This window comes from Gambusia affinis, linkage group LG20 (genome assembly GCF_019740435.1).
Source record: "Gambusia affinis linkage group LG20, SWU_Gaff_1.0, whole genome shotgun sequence".
NCBI classification, from domain to species: Eukaryota; Metazoa; Chordata; class Actinopteri; order Cyprinodontiformes; family Poeciliidae; genus Gambusia; species Gambusia affinis.
The window spans coordinates 21,388,251-21,404,686 of record NC_057887.1 but is presented as its reverse complement, the minus strand read 5'-3'; the positions used below and the strand labels follow the sequence as shown (position 1 = coordinate 21,404,686).

At 37.2% G+C, this 16,436-nt stretch overlaps 1 protein-coding gene across 1 annotated transcript; it reads left to right on the top strand.

Moving 5' to 3' along the window:
• The first annotated feature begins 2,285 nt into the window (after positions 1–2,285).
• mmp25b (matrix metallopeptidase 25b) lies at positions 2,286–14,955 on the top strand. Its single transcript, XM_044103360.1, has 11 exons — positions 2,286–2,352; positions 2,436–2,536; positions 3,485–3,617; positions 4,627–4,768; positions 5,886–6,172; positions 6,696–6,875; positions 8,535–8,619; positions 10,631–10,713; positions 10,797–10,949; positions 11,512–11,799; positions 13,275–14,955. The coding sequence occupies exons 1-11, from the start codon at positions 2,331–2,333 to the stop codon at positions 13,529–13,531; spliced, it is 1,731 nt and encodes a 576-aa protein (XP_043959295.1). The 5' UTR covers positions 2,286–2,330; the 3' UTR covers positions 13,532–14,955.
• Positions 14,956–16,436: the final 1,481 nt, after the last annotated feature.

Sequence of the window (16,436 nt, the reverse complement as noted above, 5' to 3'; positions counted from 1 at the left end):
GAGAATTATTTCCTGTCAAAAAGTGAGAATGACAATAAAAGAGAGACATTTTTAATGCTAATTATGTTTTTTTCACTGAGTTAAAGTTGAGATTGTATGATTGGATTTTATCCAAGATTCAGTTTCACTTTTTTTAACTGATAAAACAGTTTTTCTCAAATGTAAAAACGAATATGAGTATATGTGTGGGAATGATTGGTGGATGACGAAACTATTAGCTTCCACCTATAATTCTTTTAAACACATCCATCTGGCACATTTTTAAAAGGGACATTTTATGTAAAAGTCACATTTTTATACTTCTCTTTGAGTTTTTACTGCTTCTAAAAAACACCCAACCATTTATTTAATTAGTAATAAGTTAATGTTTTGTGGTGTCTGGAAAATGAGCCGTTTCAAAAACCTCACAATTGTTGAGTCTCGATGAATGGTCACTGCGCCGTTACTTAGCAACCCCAGCGGAGCTCCAGCATGTTTGGTCAGCTGGTTTTACCACTGTATTTGCTGTGCAATGGCTGCTGGAAAAGACAGTTAGTGTTTTGCTGTTGACTTACCATCCAGAAACCACTTTCTGGATCCTTGTTGGTTGTGAAGGAGGCTCCACTTCTGCTTTTCAAAGATGTACGGTTGTATAATTGCACATCAGTTTGCAGCCATTTTCACATACGAGTGTAAATGTTGAGTTGGTGGCCAGCAGCAGCTTATTTGGATTTAAAGTGACAAGGCACTCTAAAACGAAACAGGCAGAACTGAGCAGACTGAAATCTCATTATATAAAATGATTTTGTTTGAAAAACATGGGACATGTTTTCTAAAGCCAGACGTATTCGAACCTGTTCAAGGAAGCATAATACTGAGGTTTATAATAAAGTTTTGACAGGATTTATGTTCTATGTTCAGAAACATCCCGTCTTCAGAAAACGTTAAACTGTCAGACGTTTCTTCAGATTATTTTCTGCAGAGCATAATGATGTCACAGTGCAGCTGACCTCTGAACTGACAGAAATAAATTGTTACCACCTCGTCTGAGAGACTTTTGTGTGAAAACTGTCAGAATTACAGAATGAATTCCTTTGATTTCTCATCTGAGGTCGGAACTGCTGAGACTTTTCACCTTTGACCCTCAGCATGTAATCGTGTCTTTGTTGAAGTCCGTGTGGACGGCGGTGCCGAACTGGAGCTTCCTCTAAACATTCCTGAAGAGTCGCTCATGCGAACGGGACGGAGGAGAGCGGAGAACCAGACTGGAAGAGGAAAAAAGAACGAGTCGGCAAATTTCTGTTGTGTTAACAGAGTCCAAAACTGATCCTGCTGGAAAATAAATCAGTTTAATTTTAATTGATTTATTTTGAGTTGAACAAATTTAAATAGAAAACAATCTATCAGTCAACCACTGATTGATGTGTATTGATTATTCTGATGATAAAATGAGACAAAATATGACTATATGATGCTTTTATGAACCTTGTTTCTGAAATGTGATATACAAATAAACTTGATTGATTGAAGCTTGATTGAACGATTTAAAATATAATAATTACACTTATGAAATTCAAAAAAACTCCAAATATTTATAAAAACACAATGGACGCTTATTCTGGGAAAGGGAGCGTAAAGAAATCAGATATAATTATTTGCTCAGATGTATTTACTGACAAACTGAAGCTCAAAGACAAAGTTTAATCAGAGAGTTACCATAGCAACACAACAATCACACTATAATATACTTTTGCAACGTAATCTTTATAGTTACTTTAAAGGTTAAACTTTTTTAATGTATTAATGGTGAAACTATTAAATCAAACTTAATATTCTGGTTCTTTCTAAGCAGATTACAGCTGCAGATTGAGTTTAAATACAAGCATTTATTGGCATTTCCAGTTGTGGCTCAGGAATGGATGTAATTAAATGCATCTGGACTCTATAGACTTTTTATAAATCTTCCAAAAGCAACTGAACTGGATTTTCTGGAGAGATTGTAAGAATTAAAGCCTTTACAGTTCAGACTTTTACCTTTACAGTGGCAGAGTGCATAAAAAGGATGACTCACCTTTCAAAATACACCGAGTTTTATTTTAATAGATATTTTATTATGACATAACATCACCTTACAGATCCGTGTAGCCCACCTGGATTTTGAATATTTTGTGGGCTGCAGGAATCTAAGTTTAGATGAGACTTATGAGGTAAAAGATTTATTTCGGTGACTCATGCGCTCGACATCCGCTTGTGGGAAATAAAAAACAGAACCTTTTTACTCTGCAGCCACAAGGAGCGCAGACAGTTCGGTTCAGAGCATCGATCAGCCCAGCCTAGTCCCCAGAGACAGGATGCTCCGGAGCAGACGCAGCGGTGAGCCGAGGCTCTTCTTCGCTTTAAGGCTAAATGTCGGACTTTCCAAAGTTTCAGCGAATGACGCCGCGCTTTGTTTGCAGGGATGGAGCTGGAGGTTCTGCTGTGGATGATGATGGTGATGATGATGATGAACTTAATGGGACGAGCAGCAGCCCAGTCCAACCAGTACAGCAGAGCGGTGGTGAGTGAGCCGCTTCTCCAGCTGCTTAGTGGTGCAAAAATGTTCTCATTTGACGCAGAAAAATTAATAGGAATTGCGCTTGTACTGGATTTAATGTTTGCAGCACACGTGAGGTTTTTTTTGGGGGAAATTGCATCTTATTTGCACGTGTCGTTATATTGAAAAACTTTTAATATTTTAATAACAAGAGCCCCCCGCATCCGTCCCAAAAAACGTGAGATGAAACGAAAGTCGAAGATATTTATTTATTTATTTTGAACAGACAAAAAGCAAAAAACCAAATCAAATCAAAGCAGCTTTTTCTGCATTGTGCAAAACATAAACGAAGTGAAAATATGTTTAATATTATTTAATCTTAAGAAGATTAAATGCGGAGAAAGCTTTTTATTAAGACTTTAAAAATACATCCAGCCACAACCGGCCCTTTGAGGACATTGTCCCAAAATGACACACCAGGTGTAAAACATCTTAGGTTTTGCAGTGTAACAGCACAAAACGTTTCCTTTTAGTCAGGTATAAACCAGAAGGAAACCAGCAGCCACCCAGAAAGACACAGAAAACCACAGAGAGACCGTTGTCAACACCTTTTCCTTTCGGCTGCTGCATCAAACGCTCCTGTCAGGGTGGAGCCTCACATGGTTTCAAAATCACATTTCTTAATGTGTCGAAGACATTTCTGTCACATCTGGGCTTTTTTGTGTAATTTTAAGTAGAACATTTGATCTGATATCTAACCCGTGTAATGAGGATGGAGGTTTTGCATCAATAAAGGCCGACATGCTGCTGGTCCAGACATCAAATGATTCAGATTTCATTCCCCTTGTCATTGTTGCAATAGCCAGTAATTTACTATAAGCAATAAAAATAAGACTGGTTCTTTGTCTTGTTCTTCTTCCTCCAGTAAATTGCTCAATTTCTCTAAGTTTCCTTATTTCTCTTCCTGTTTAGGACTGGCTGAGTAGATATGGCTACCTTCCTCCTCCAGATCCACTTACCAGCAAACTGCAGACCAAAGAAGGGATTGAGCAGGCAATCCGTGTCATGCAGAGATTTGGAGGGATCCAGGAAACCGGAATAATTGGTAGAATACACACACATGCCAAACACATGATTTGTTAATGATGTTTTTCAAAAGTATTCATTTTTATGTTTTGACATGTCACAGTCAAACCTCCAGGGCCGGTCCAAGCCTTTTTGGGGCCCCAAACAGATTTTCAGTTACCTCCCTCACCCCCATCCAACATGTCTGCACCAAATACTCTACCACCAGAACATTTGGATTTTGAAATGCAGAGTAGTATTTAAGTGTGCCGTGTTATTTTTAACGATTTGAAAGTAACAACAGCTGAAAAATACTAAATTTACAAAAAACAAGTTAACAAGTTTGATATCTTTCCCCAAGAGGAAAATATTAACCTATTATTTCTACAACAACTACAAAAAACAATATAGAAATTGTTTTTCCACATGTAGTACAGTTTAGGTTGTATTACTCAATGTTCTTTTAAATCTAAATATATATTTGATCACTAGCTTGGTGCTCTTGGGGGCCCCCTGCTGGTGTGGGGGCTCTAAGCTGTTTGAAAAAGCCAAGACTGAACCTTTTCAACTGCTGTTTTTATGAAACAAAAGAAAAAACAAAAATTTCACATAATCCTGAATACATCATCTCTGCCTTGTAACACGGTGGTGGCTGCATTATGCTGTGGGAATGCTTTTGTTTCAAAAGCAACAAGGAAGATGGTCAGAGTTAATAAGATGATGGATGGAGCTCAATACAGAGCAAATGAATGGCTAAAGTGTTAGAATGACCTAGTCAAAGCCCACACCTGAATCCAGTTGAGGATCTGTGACAACAGATGCTTTTGATAGAATCCGTCTGAACTGTAAAGATGAATTGATGTAATTTTCTGCTACACTTTTCAGACTTTTATTTTCAAAATAAGCATTTTAAATTTAAATTACACAACACAAAATCCCATTAAAGCTCCTTGTGGCTCTTACATCATATTTAGTGGGAAGCCCAACATTGTCTAAGTTCTCCTTTTGTCCGGTCAGTTTTAACACATGATATTGAACTGTTGCTCCAGACAGCGAAACGCTGAAGCTCATGTCCACGCCGCGATGCTCGCTCCCAGACATCGTCGGAGGCGAGGAGATGAGGAGGAGGAGGAGGAGGAAGAGATACGCTCTGTCAGGCCTTAAATGGCACAAGACAGATCTCACATGGAGGTGTGTTTCCTGTCATGCTGGACAGCATGAATCATGATCATTTCTTTAACCGCAGAGTTTCACAGCTTAATATCAGGGGAACTACATATTTATTTTTTAACTCTTTATCTTTTGAGGTTTCATGTCAAGCTAATTTTATTATTAAAACTAAATGCAAATTTGAAAACCTCACTCTGTCTGAAAGTGTTCTTGTTAAATTATGAAGTAGCTTTGATTAACTACAAATATTTTCCAATTCTCACTTATTACTTTCTGATTTATACAATCGAGAAACAACTTGAAACGCACTGCAAAAACAGAAAATCTTACCAAGTAATTTTAGTCGTCTAGTGAAAATACCTTAGCAAACCTGAAATGAGACAAAACTAACTTATAAGTAGCTTTTCAGCAAAATATACAAGCTTGTGTTAAGTAAACAATATTGAGGAAAATGTATCATTAGGAGATTATTTCACTCATAACAAGATATGTTATCAGTGCAAGAAATATGAGCTTTTTTAGGTCAATAATTTCTTGATATTGTCGAAAACATTGTTGTCTTTAGTAATATATTGTAGTGTAGCAATACATTTTCCCCATATGGCAACTTATAATAATATGGGAATCATTATAAGTTATTATATTTGGAAAAATGTCTTGATTCACTGGGAAATTAGTTATTACTAGTATTTTTTCTATCAATATTTATAAATTATTACCCAAATACAAGCTCCTATATTTTACAGAAGAGTTACTTGTAAGTTAGTTTTGTCTTATTTGAAGCGTATTAAAACAAAACTAACTTTTCAGCCAGATATATGAGTTTGTTTTAAGCCAATGATTCCTTAATATAGTTAAAAACTTTTGTTTCTGATTGCAGAATATTTCTCTTCCAACTTTGGAAAAAGTCTTGTCATAAATGATTGGTTGTGACATGTTGAGAATTAATCAATAAAATCATATCAAAAGTAATCTATCAATGTTAAGGAATTATTGACTTAAAACTGTGCTGAAAAGTTACTTGTAAGTTAGTTTTGTCTTAGTTCAAACGTACTTAGATATTTGAACTACTAATTAGGCCAAAATGTTCTGTTTTTGAATATTTGTTTTAATAAAGACTTTTTTTTCTTATTTCCAGCGTCCACAGCTACCCATCGAGATCCAATGTTAGCCCTGAACAGGTGAGAACTCTCCTGGCTCATGCTTTGAAAGCCTGGAGTGACGCCGCTCCGCTGAACTTCAGACAGCTGCCGGGCGACGGCGCGGCCGGCGGGGACATCAGAGTTTCTTTTGCCTCCCTGCTCCATAACGACGGGTATCCGTTCGACGGGCCGGGCGGCACCCTGGCCCACGCCTTCTTTCCTGGCCTGGATGAAGTCTCCGGTGACACACACTTTGATGACCATGAGACCTGGAGCTACAGAGGTACAAGTTTACAATAACAGTGGCAGAAATATGAAACAGCACTGCAAAAACACAAAATCTAGTTTCTGCTGCAAATATCTTAGAGAAATTTAAATAAGACAAAACTAACTTGACACTTTTCAGTAAGATACAGGAACTTGTTTAAAGTAAATGATTCCTTAATATTGATGAAAAAGGGTCTAGTTCTACTGACGCCGTTACCTAGCAACACCAGACAAGGCCAGCCCGTTACCTAGCAACCGAGTTCTAGTTCCACTGGCAGATTATCACACTTACGGTATAATACGGGTAAAATGTGTTGTTATAAGTGAAATAGTTTGCCACTTGTAAGATTAATGAAACTAGCATATTTTTTAATCGATATTAAGGGATTATTTACTTGAAATATGCTCTTATATCTGACTAAAAAGTCATTTGTAAGTTAGTTTTGTCTTATATCAACAGTACTCAGATAATTACACTGGAAAATAGACCAAATCCTTGGTAAGATTTTGTGTTTTTGCTGATGTTCCCACGTCCACAGGTGGCGACAGCACCACAGACCTGTTCACCGTGGCGGTGCACGAGTTCGGCCACGCTCTCGGCCTCTCTCATTCCTCCTCGGATCCGTCCATCATGAGGCCGTATTACCAGGGTCCGGTGGGAGACGTGGCCCAGTACAAGCTGGATCTGGACGACAGACTGGCCATCCAGCAGCTGTACGGTCAGTGGCATCCAGAGTCTCTGCTCTCTAAACTCTAAGATTGCATTTACCGTATTTTTCAGACTATTAGCCGCTACTTCTCCCCCCCCCCACGCTGTGAATCATGCGGCTTATAACCCGGTGCGGCTTTTCTGCGGATTTTTCTTCAACCACCAGGGGGCTCTATAGCAGGAAGTGAATCATTGAAAGTCAAAACTGGAGATAGCGTAGTGGCGTAGGGCAGTGGACCGGTCCCTCGTACCGGTCCGTGGACCAAGAAATAATTAAATATGTCAGTTCCATGTATTGAGTCTGGAGGAGCTGTTATTTTGAAAATCCTGAACCGGATGCTGTCCGTTACGTCTTGCGAGCCAACATGCAGTAGAATGAGGAAGAAAGAATTACATTGGTCTCGATCCTCACAACTGAAAAAATATGAACGACTATAACTTGACTCTGGTCAAACTTTATAACACTCAGTTAAACTAAGTCCAGTGAATTTTTGGGTGTTTAGTGAATTACAATGTTGACGTTAGTAAAATAAATTAAGTGCCTTTATCTCTTTTTGTATGTAATTATATAATAAGCACTTGATTATAATAAGTTTAGGTTTTAAAAATGAACAAAACACAAAATCTTACCAAGTATTTTTGTCTCGTTTCTAGTGCAAATATCTTATTACACTTGAAATAAGACAAAACTAACTTACAAGTAACTTTTCAGCAAGACATAGTAGCTTGTTTTAAGTCAATAATTCATGAATATTGATGAAAATGTACTAGCACTGGCAGATTCTTTCACATTTATATTAATTTAATTTATTAAAATGAAATAATCTGTCTCTAAACTAGTACTGTTTAAAAAATAACATTAAAGAATTATTTAAAACAAACTCCCATATCTTGATTAAATGTTACTTTTAAGTTAGTTTTGTTTATCGTAAGTATATTACGATATTTACACTAGAAACTGCATCAGGATTTTGTGTTTTTGCAGTGTGAAGGATGGTAAACTATTTGGATCACAGTACGTTTTCATAAAATGTTTTAAACTTTCTTCAGCAAAACATAATGTTTTGTTCCTTTAATGTTTTTCCTGATGTCCTGTAAATTGCTTTGCTTCTCATCGTATTTGAAGGTTGCTATTTAAATCAAATATGAAAGAGCTGCAGTTATTCTTTTGTTTGGCCAACAGAGCAGCTCAGACTATTCAGTTTAAACTGAAGTGTTTAGAAACACTTCAGTTCAAGTGTTGCTGTTAACTGAAAGCGAAACATTAATTTGGAAATGCTTTAGAAGGTCTTTAAAAGGTTAAATCATGTTACATTCTGAGGTAAAGCTGTATTTGTTTAGATCAGTAGGTAATTTGTAAAAATCTTCAGCCTTTTTCACAAAATAATAAAGTTTTGTGTCATAAAAACCAAAAAAAATGGTTTGGCTTGCTGTTATTGGAAATGAAGTTTGTGTTTGACGATAACTTTATTTTCTCTTAAAACAAGCGTTGAAGATTGGGGATAAAATTGTTATTTTTAATACTTGTCTTGAGCTGATACTTCTGTTCAGTTGCATGTGTTTTGACAGAAGCCCACGCTTCCTGAGAAGAACGTCGGTTCTTCCACCACTTTTCTCATGCTGTCATCAGCTTTCAGTTCCTATTTAAAGTCCTGATTCTGTGTTTCAGGCGCGAGAGGCGACACACGACCAGGTGGAGTTAACCCTGACCCTCCGCTCTTTCCGAGTCCTCTTCCCCCGAGGCCAACGAGGCTGTGAGTCCACAGAAGTGAAATACCACAACTTCTAATTCTGTTCTGCTCAAACACAGCCATCGTAGAGGTTTCAAATGCTTCAGCGGGGGCTTTTATGATTCTTTGGAACTGTTCTATTTCAGTGAAAATACAGACTCGATGACAGCAACATTCTGAGGAACCACATGCTTTCGGAAACAACCAACAAGGTCCTGACATTATTCTGTCAGGGCCTGTTCACCGTGGCCCGCATGCATTCAGCCTCTTTCTTCAATTATTCTGATATATTCGTACAAGAACTGGTAGAGCTGATTTAAACTGGTTGGTTTCCTGGTTCAGGACCTGTGAAGGGTATTAACTACGATGCATCACCCTGTGTTTGTCCTTTTTTTACATATCCAATATTGAAAAAAACAACCTGATATTTAGTTCCATCTTTGTGCCATTTGTTTCTGGGGGGAGAATGGGATGCAGTGCAGGACTATGAGGAATTCAACTGAAGCAGAAAAGCTTTTCTTAAAGATGTCAAAACATAGTAAAATTTGTATAATATATAAAATATCAAAAGGTGTTGAAAGATGGTAAAAAATAAGAGCCCACTGCACTGAAGCCCATTGAAAACCTCATGGTTATTCCACCAGATAGTTAAAACATTGGTATTGTTGTTTCTAAATGATTATGAACTTGTTTTCTTTGCATTAATTTCAGGTCTGAAAGCATTCCATCTTTTTCATTATTATGACCATTTTTCAGTTTCTATTAATGCTGTAAACATTAAATTTTTCCTTTGAATTTCAGAGACATGTTGTCAGTAGAATAAAAGAACAATGTTCATTTTACTCCAACATAAACCTAGAAAGGGTAAAATCAGAGGAACTGACCATTTTGCAGGTTTTTAAAAATTTTTTCCAGAGCTGCATTTGATATATAGAATATCTGTAAATATTGGTTGTCAGAAAAATGACAAAAATAACATTATCATTATTGACCCAGATTTTTATATCGATGCATCCCTAGCAGTCTGATTGCTTTTCTCAAGTAACAAGTAAAGGATTACAGTTGCAAGTGAGCTGAAGATTCAAACCTGCTAGCATAATGCTAGTATGACTATGATTGATAGTTTCTGCAGGGATGGTTTGTTGAAAGCATTGCGTCGATTCCTACAAATGTTTGTCTTGTCATTGTGGCCAAACTTTGTCTTCTCTGACCCTGAACTCTCCTTCAGAAGACATGAAGTTTGTAAATTTGGGTATCTGTTGGAGGAGGATTTTAGTTTTTAATTTACTGTTTTATCCAGTCTGATTGGCTTTCATGTGTGAGGAATGAAACAGATCAATCTGGAAACATTAACAATCCAAACTGGTTTTGGAATAGATAAAGTATCCTAGCATTAGCCTCCTTCACCTCGTCTCTATTAAAAACTCACAGACTTTTCTTAATCTGCAAAGTGTCAGTGATAGGAAGATTGAAGACTTAAAAAGAACAACCAAGACAGAAATCAGAAGAGTTAGGGGGTCTCTGAGTGCAATAGGCCTCTACCTGTTCAGATGCACACACACACACACACACACACACACACACACACACACACACACACACACGCACACGCACACGCACACACACCCACACACCCACACACACACACACACACACACACACACACACACACACACACACACACACACACACACACACCCACACACACACACACACACACACAAAGCTTGTAGTTGGCTGCAAAATTTATTAACACAGATTTTAATTAAACATTAGTGAGGTTGTATGTATATTTTTGGCCCCATGGAGATTATGGAAACTCAAAAAATAATAAAACTCGTCTTGCTTTTTGTTATGATTCATATATGAAATGTTTTAATATGTGTCAACTAAAAAAACTATCAAAATAATGATATTTATGCACATTATATTGAGCGTAAGTAAACCGTAAGCCTCCCTGTGGTCACATTTAGTCTTGTTTCGCCCTCTAGTGGTATTTGTTTGTAACTGCATTTAAAATCTCTCCCTGTTTTAGTCCTGAGCCTTCATTCAATGAGCGATGCCAAGGAGGCTTTGATGCAGTAGCAAACATCAGAGGAGAGGTTTTCTTTTTCAGAGGCAAGAAGAAACACATGCGTAAAAGTTTAACAATTACAAATAAATATTGTTGTCATGTTTTAACCCTGTTCTTTGTTTAATAGGTGCACATTTCTGGAGAACAAAGCGAGACGGCTCTTTGGTGTCCTTAAGGCCGGCTCTGATCACAAACTTTTGGATGGGCCTTCCGACAGGAACAAACAAAGTCGACGCCGTTTATGAGAGAAAGAGCGACAGCAAAATCATCTTTTTCATCGGTAATAAAGCTACAGCTTAATCTGTGTTTTACAGTAGAAAGTTTGATCCTTTTTAAAACTGCATGCAGCAGTTTGCTCAAATATTTACTGAGGAAGCAAAGAGAAACCAAACCAACTATGCAAAAACACAAAATATAGCCAAGTGTTTTTGTCTAGTTTCAAACAGTTTTAATATTAATAGCATATTCTTCAATGAAAGAAAATAAATTCTTAGTATTTTTTGTCTACTTTCTATTACAAATATCTTAGTATACTTGAAATGAGACAAAACTACTTTACAAGTGCTTGTTTTAAGTAAATAAAAAGAAACAACTAATTCCACTTAATACAATATTTTCCCCATATTGTAAGTAAAATAATCTGCCAGTTGAATTAGTACTTTTTTGTCAATATTAAGGACTTTTTTTAAACTTAAAACAAGCTCCTGTTTGCCATTAAGAAGCATTAAAGTTCGCGATTATCTTAGAGAATAAGCATAAAATAGAGATATGAATCTATTTTGCGAGGCATTATATGAAAGCAGATATCCACCAAATGTTTTGATTCATTCTGACGTGTTCAGGCTCGCAGTACTGGGTCTTCAGCGACACAAAGGTGATGAGCGGTTACCCTCGGCCCCTGTCCGACTGGAGAATGACCACGCCGAGCGGCGCCGCGCTGGACCGGGTGGACGCAGCCTTCGTCTGGGCCCACAACGGGAAGACGTACCTGTTCAGCGGGGGGCAGTTTTGGAGGTTTGATGAAAGCCAAAAAACAGGCAATCAGGAGCCAGATCCCGGCTACCCACGGAGCAATCACCTCTGGACGGGAATGCCAACCCACATGGATGATGTCATCACCTGGGGTGAAGGTAACAACGATCCCAGTCGCTGAATGAGTAGCATGAGCTATAGGTATGTTTTCATATGGAGAATGTAGTCAACACTGGATAGCAGACAGCTCTGGTTCTTTATAAAAAATAAATAAGCAATTAAACATTCAACTGTTGTTTAAATTATTTTCAAGCTAAGGGAGGAATCACCGTTTAAAATATGAAAATGCAGAACTACTGTAAAAAACTTTGGTAACACTTTATTTGAAGGGGTTTGCACAAGACTGACGTGACACTGTAATAAACATGGAGTGTTCATGAAAGTTTCTAAAGTGTCATTCTGTAAATAATCAACTTTTACATGCAATTTGACACTTTTAATGGATGTTTAATCCCTATTTTAACAGAACTTTGCATTAAAGGGGTCATTATTGTACAAATAATGCAAAGTTGACACTTTTAATGCAACTTTTAGTGCAACTTTGCATTAAAAGTGTCATTATTTACCAAATGACAATTCATGACCACAGTTGTAAACATTCATAAGGACTCCTTCATGTTCATAAGAGGTGTGATACGTTTAAGACGGCGTCATGCCAATCCTTCAAATAAAATGTTACAGAAACTTTTGGTAAGGTAATTTTATTTATCCAGCACATTTTCAGCAACAAAAAAAAATTCAAAGTGCTTTACATGAATTATAGAAAATACAAACAAAATAACAAGAGAAAACAAAATGTATAAACTAATAGGAGTTTCCCTGGATGAACTAATTGAAATCAGTAAGTGGAATCAAAACATTCGAATGTTAAACTTACACAATGTCCAAACATAAAACTGCTCAAATCACCATGTAAACATGTGATTATTATATAGTATTACTAGTGTTGGTGTTTTTGTTATTGTTAGTTTTTTTGTGTATAAAAAAAAAAAAAAAAGATTATTAACTCTTTCAGTTAAAATTAAATTTTTGTGGAAATTCAAGAAAAATCAACAAATCCCTGCACTTTTCTGTGCTAAGGCATAATTTTGAGTTTATTGTAGATTTTTTGGCAAAAATGTTGAAAAGCATCAGGTTTAAGTGATGCTAACTTTCTTACTGTCGAGTTATAATCCATGACGGTGAGTAATAAAATGTTACATTTACTGTTATTCATATGTGCAATTATTGCAAATGCTTCTAAATTAGTTTAGAAGCATTTGATTTTTATCACAAATCATCACAAAACCCTGGAGGGTGTTAAAAGGCGGTTGATATAATGTAATTTTAAGAATGTATTAATGTTTTAAATGTTTGTCCCCGGGTTTTATCAATACATTCTGGCACAACCGGCCCTTTAAGAGCGGCCCTGGTCTTGATTTGGCCTAAAGGTGAAAATGAGTTTGATGCTCCTGGTAGAGAGAATCACCACAGCTGCAGAGAGCACAGAACTATGGAGGCGGATCAGTGAAATGCAGCCGTCACGCTTCTTTGGTTGTCCTCGCTGAACGTTGCTCCCGTTGTCCTTCTTCAGGAGATGCCTACTTCTTTAAGGACGATTTCTACTGGGTGCTGAAGGACGGGGGAATGAACCAGGAGTATGTTTCTCCCAAGGCCACAGGAATGGACTGGCTGCGGTGTCCCGGTCCTCCTCCGACGGCTGCGCCGCAGAATCCTGGGAAGCCAAAGGAATGCATCTGTGCCTTAAACAGATCGTCTCTGAGGAACGACTGTCTGCTGCTGGTTGCCGTTATGCTGATAATTAATGGGTTGATTTGTGTAAATAATTAACTAATGTGGGCTGTTTTCTCTACACTGGAGTGTAAGCGGGACTCCTTTCTACCACCATGCAGCTTTGTTTCTTCATTCAAAGGATTTACTGGAAGGATTTGGCAACCGTAGGATAGTAGGACTCTCCCATCCCGGTTGTGTTTCACACTTTTGTGTTTGTAGAATAAAACTGGACAAAAATGCTTAAATATCAGCCTCCTTGGGAGAGTTTGATATTTAACACCATTATTCAGCAAATGGAGCTCTTCTTTCACATTTTAATATCTGATCCAGACAAACAAAGTTAGAAGGTTAGAAGATTAAACCTGAGACGCCTTTTTCTGATTTCCAGATCGAGTTCTTCCAATATATATTCTAGATGTGTTTTAACATATATTCAACCAATTATGCATTAGTTTATCCTGTTTTTAAATTATTACAATTTGAAATATGGTAGTTAGATTTTCTACGTCTTGCACATCTTCTGATTAAATTTTAACTTGTACATTATCTCTGTTTGTGCTCTAAAGTTTGCTGCTTAATAATCGCCTGAATTTACTTGTTTTTGTGTTAATAACATTTGGACAAAGGGCTGTTATGTAGCTGAATGAAATCCTCAGATGAACTTGAAATGTTTGTTTTAATGGAGTTCTCAGTGCAAAATGAACAATCAGACATATAATTGTAAATATTCAAAATTGTAATCAGAACCTCTCGCTATCTGTCTGATATTTTTAGTTTTTTTTAAAACTCTTGTGTGTATTGTTTTTGTCAGGTTTACTGGTGATTTGACTAGGCCATCCTGAACTTTGTCCCTAGAAACTTAATTTCCCAGAAGTTTTTATATTGCTGTGGCATCATCAGGGCTGTTGCTGCTTGTTGCTGCTTGTTGCTGCTTTGGAAACTCAGCAACTACAGCAACCTCTGAGACACTGGATGGCCCACTGGCAACACTGGACGCTTTTTTACTTTAACAGAGTCGAAATAAAATAAATAGTGAACCCATAAAACCATTAGGTTTTTAAATAGCAGTTATGGTTTAAGACTTAAGTAAAGTAGGCAAAAGGAATGTATTTTGACTAAATTGCACCAATTGTAACTTTCTGTTTGGGTGAAAATGAGAGTAAACGGTTTCTGTCACAACGATTACAGAAGATCTATAAGCTTCCTAAAAAGGAAGGCAGGCTTCCTATTATCAACATACATTGGATAAATTATCACTGAGCGATAAAAAAAATCTGTGTGCGTTTTAACCAACATGCAACATGCAGTGTTTTTGAACACACACGTTGCAACAGGTGGTATCAAAATTCACACAGGTATTTTGGATTAATGAACTCATGCAAATAATTTTTTCAGATTTTGTTTTTCAATGTTAAAGTTCTGTATTTTTCTTTTATTGTTTTTGATTTTTTTCTGTGTGAAATGAAGCAGATCTAAAGTGCTACAAACATTGAATTCCAGTGTGTTTCCTTCCTGTAGTCTGGCTGGGAGCTGGTGTTGGGTCTGTCTATGTTGTATTTGCAAACAAAAGGACAAATCTCTACTATGTTTAACTTTAAATAACTGCTGTGGAAAGCTGAAAGTGCTTCTCTATCAGCGTCTGTTTCTGTGGTAAATTTCCATCCATTCAACCAACTTCTGCTTGTAAAGGTGGGTCACACCCCAGGGAGGGGTTGTACCCCTCCCTGGGGTGTGTGTGTATTGTGTGTACTGTTTCCCAACAATACACACACCCCCACACACACAGACCCACACACAATGTCTGTGTGTGTATTGCGTGAGAAGACAGTGCTGACACCTGCCCCGCCGTGCATCGCTCAGTAAATTTCCAACATGTTAGTTGGATTTTTGCCCTGCGGTGCTGTTGCGTAAAAGAGAACTTCCCTGAAACCTGGAAAAGGTTCCTACTTTGAAACTCACAGTCAACGTCCTACAGCAACTTTATCTTTCACAAACACTTAGGTTCAAAATCTAAAACTCTATAAATTTATTTGACTTAAAGAGTAGAAGACAGCAGACACAACTAAATGTGTTTTACAGTGTAACTCAAGTTATTACATACAGCAAGATAAAGTCTTGACAGGCCTACATGACAATGTCACTATATGACAATGAATCAATCAAAACATTGAACAGACGCCCAGAACAAATCACTGCAGCATCAATTTAACCAAAAGAGGAGCGATCAAGAGTCTGTCGAGCTTCAGGTAGGACAGATACAAACTATTGATCAGCCCTTAAATAGTTTATAAATAGTTTTACAAATATAAATAGTTCAATGAGAAGGTGTAAATCTGAACTTTCAGAGACACATAAAGACTGTTGGAAAGTCAGTCTTTTATCACCTGGAGAACATTTCCAGGATTAAAGGACTAATGTCTCAGCCAGATCTTTAGAAATTCATACATGATCTTTATTTGCATTGATTACTGCAACAACACACAGGTCCAACGAACGAATCCTCCAGCTGCAGCTGATCCAGAACGCTGCTGCTGGGGTTCTGACTAAAGCCAGGAGGTTTTAGTATTGTTATCCTGGCTCCCTGTAGCTCAGAGAATAGATTTTAAAACACTTTTGTTTATAAATCACTGAATGTTTTACCACCAAAATACATTAAAATCACTGTATCAACCTTCCAGACCCTTCAGGTCTTCTAGCTCTAGTCTGCTCTGCAACCCCAGAACCAGAACCAAACCTGGAGAAGCAGCATTCAGCCTCTAAGCTGAACAAACTTTCATAAAACTACAAAACAGCCGAAACACTGGTTTTCTTTAAATCAAGGCAAAAAGCCACGTTGTTTAGCTTTGCCTTTGATAAATATTAAAGTAAACATTATACTGTATCCCAACGTATCTTTACTGTCATTTACTACGTCACTTATTTGTACTGTTTTATGTTTTTATCATATAAAACACTTTGATTG

Excerpts from the sequence above, each read along its gene's own strand:
- mmp25b (XM_044103360.1), top strand. The coding sequence starts at position 2,331 with ATGCTCCGGAGCAGACGCAGCG. Across the intron at positions 10,714-10,796 it reads AGAGGTTTTCTTTTTCAGAG|GTGCACATTTCTGGAGAACA; the intron begins GCAAGAAGAAAC and ends TTTGTTTAATAG. Across the intron at positions 10,950-11,511 it reads CAAAATCATCTTTTTCATCG|GCTCGCAGTACTGGGTCTTC; the intron begins GTAATAAAGCTA and ends TGACGTGTTCAG.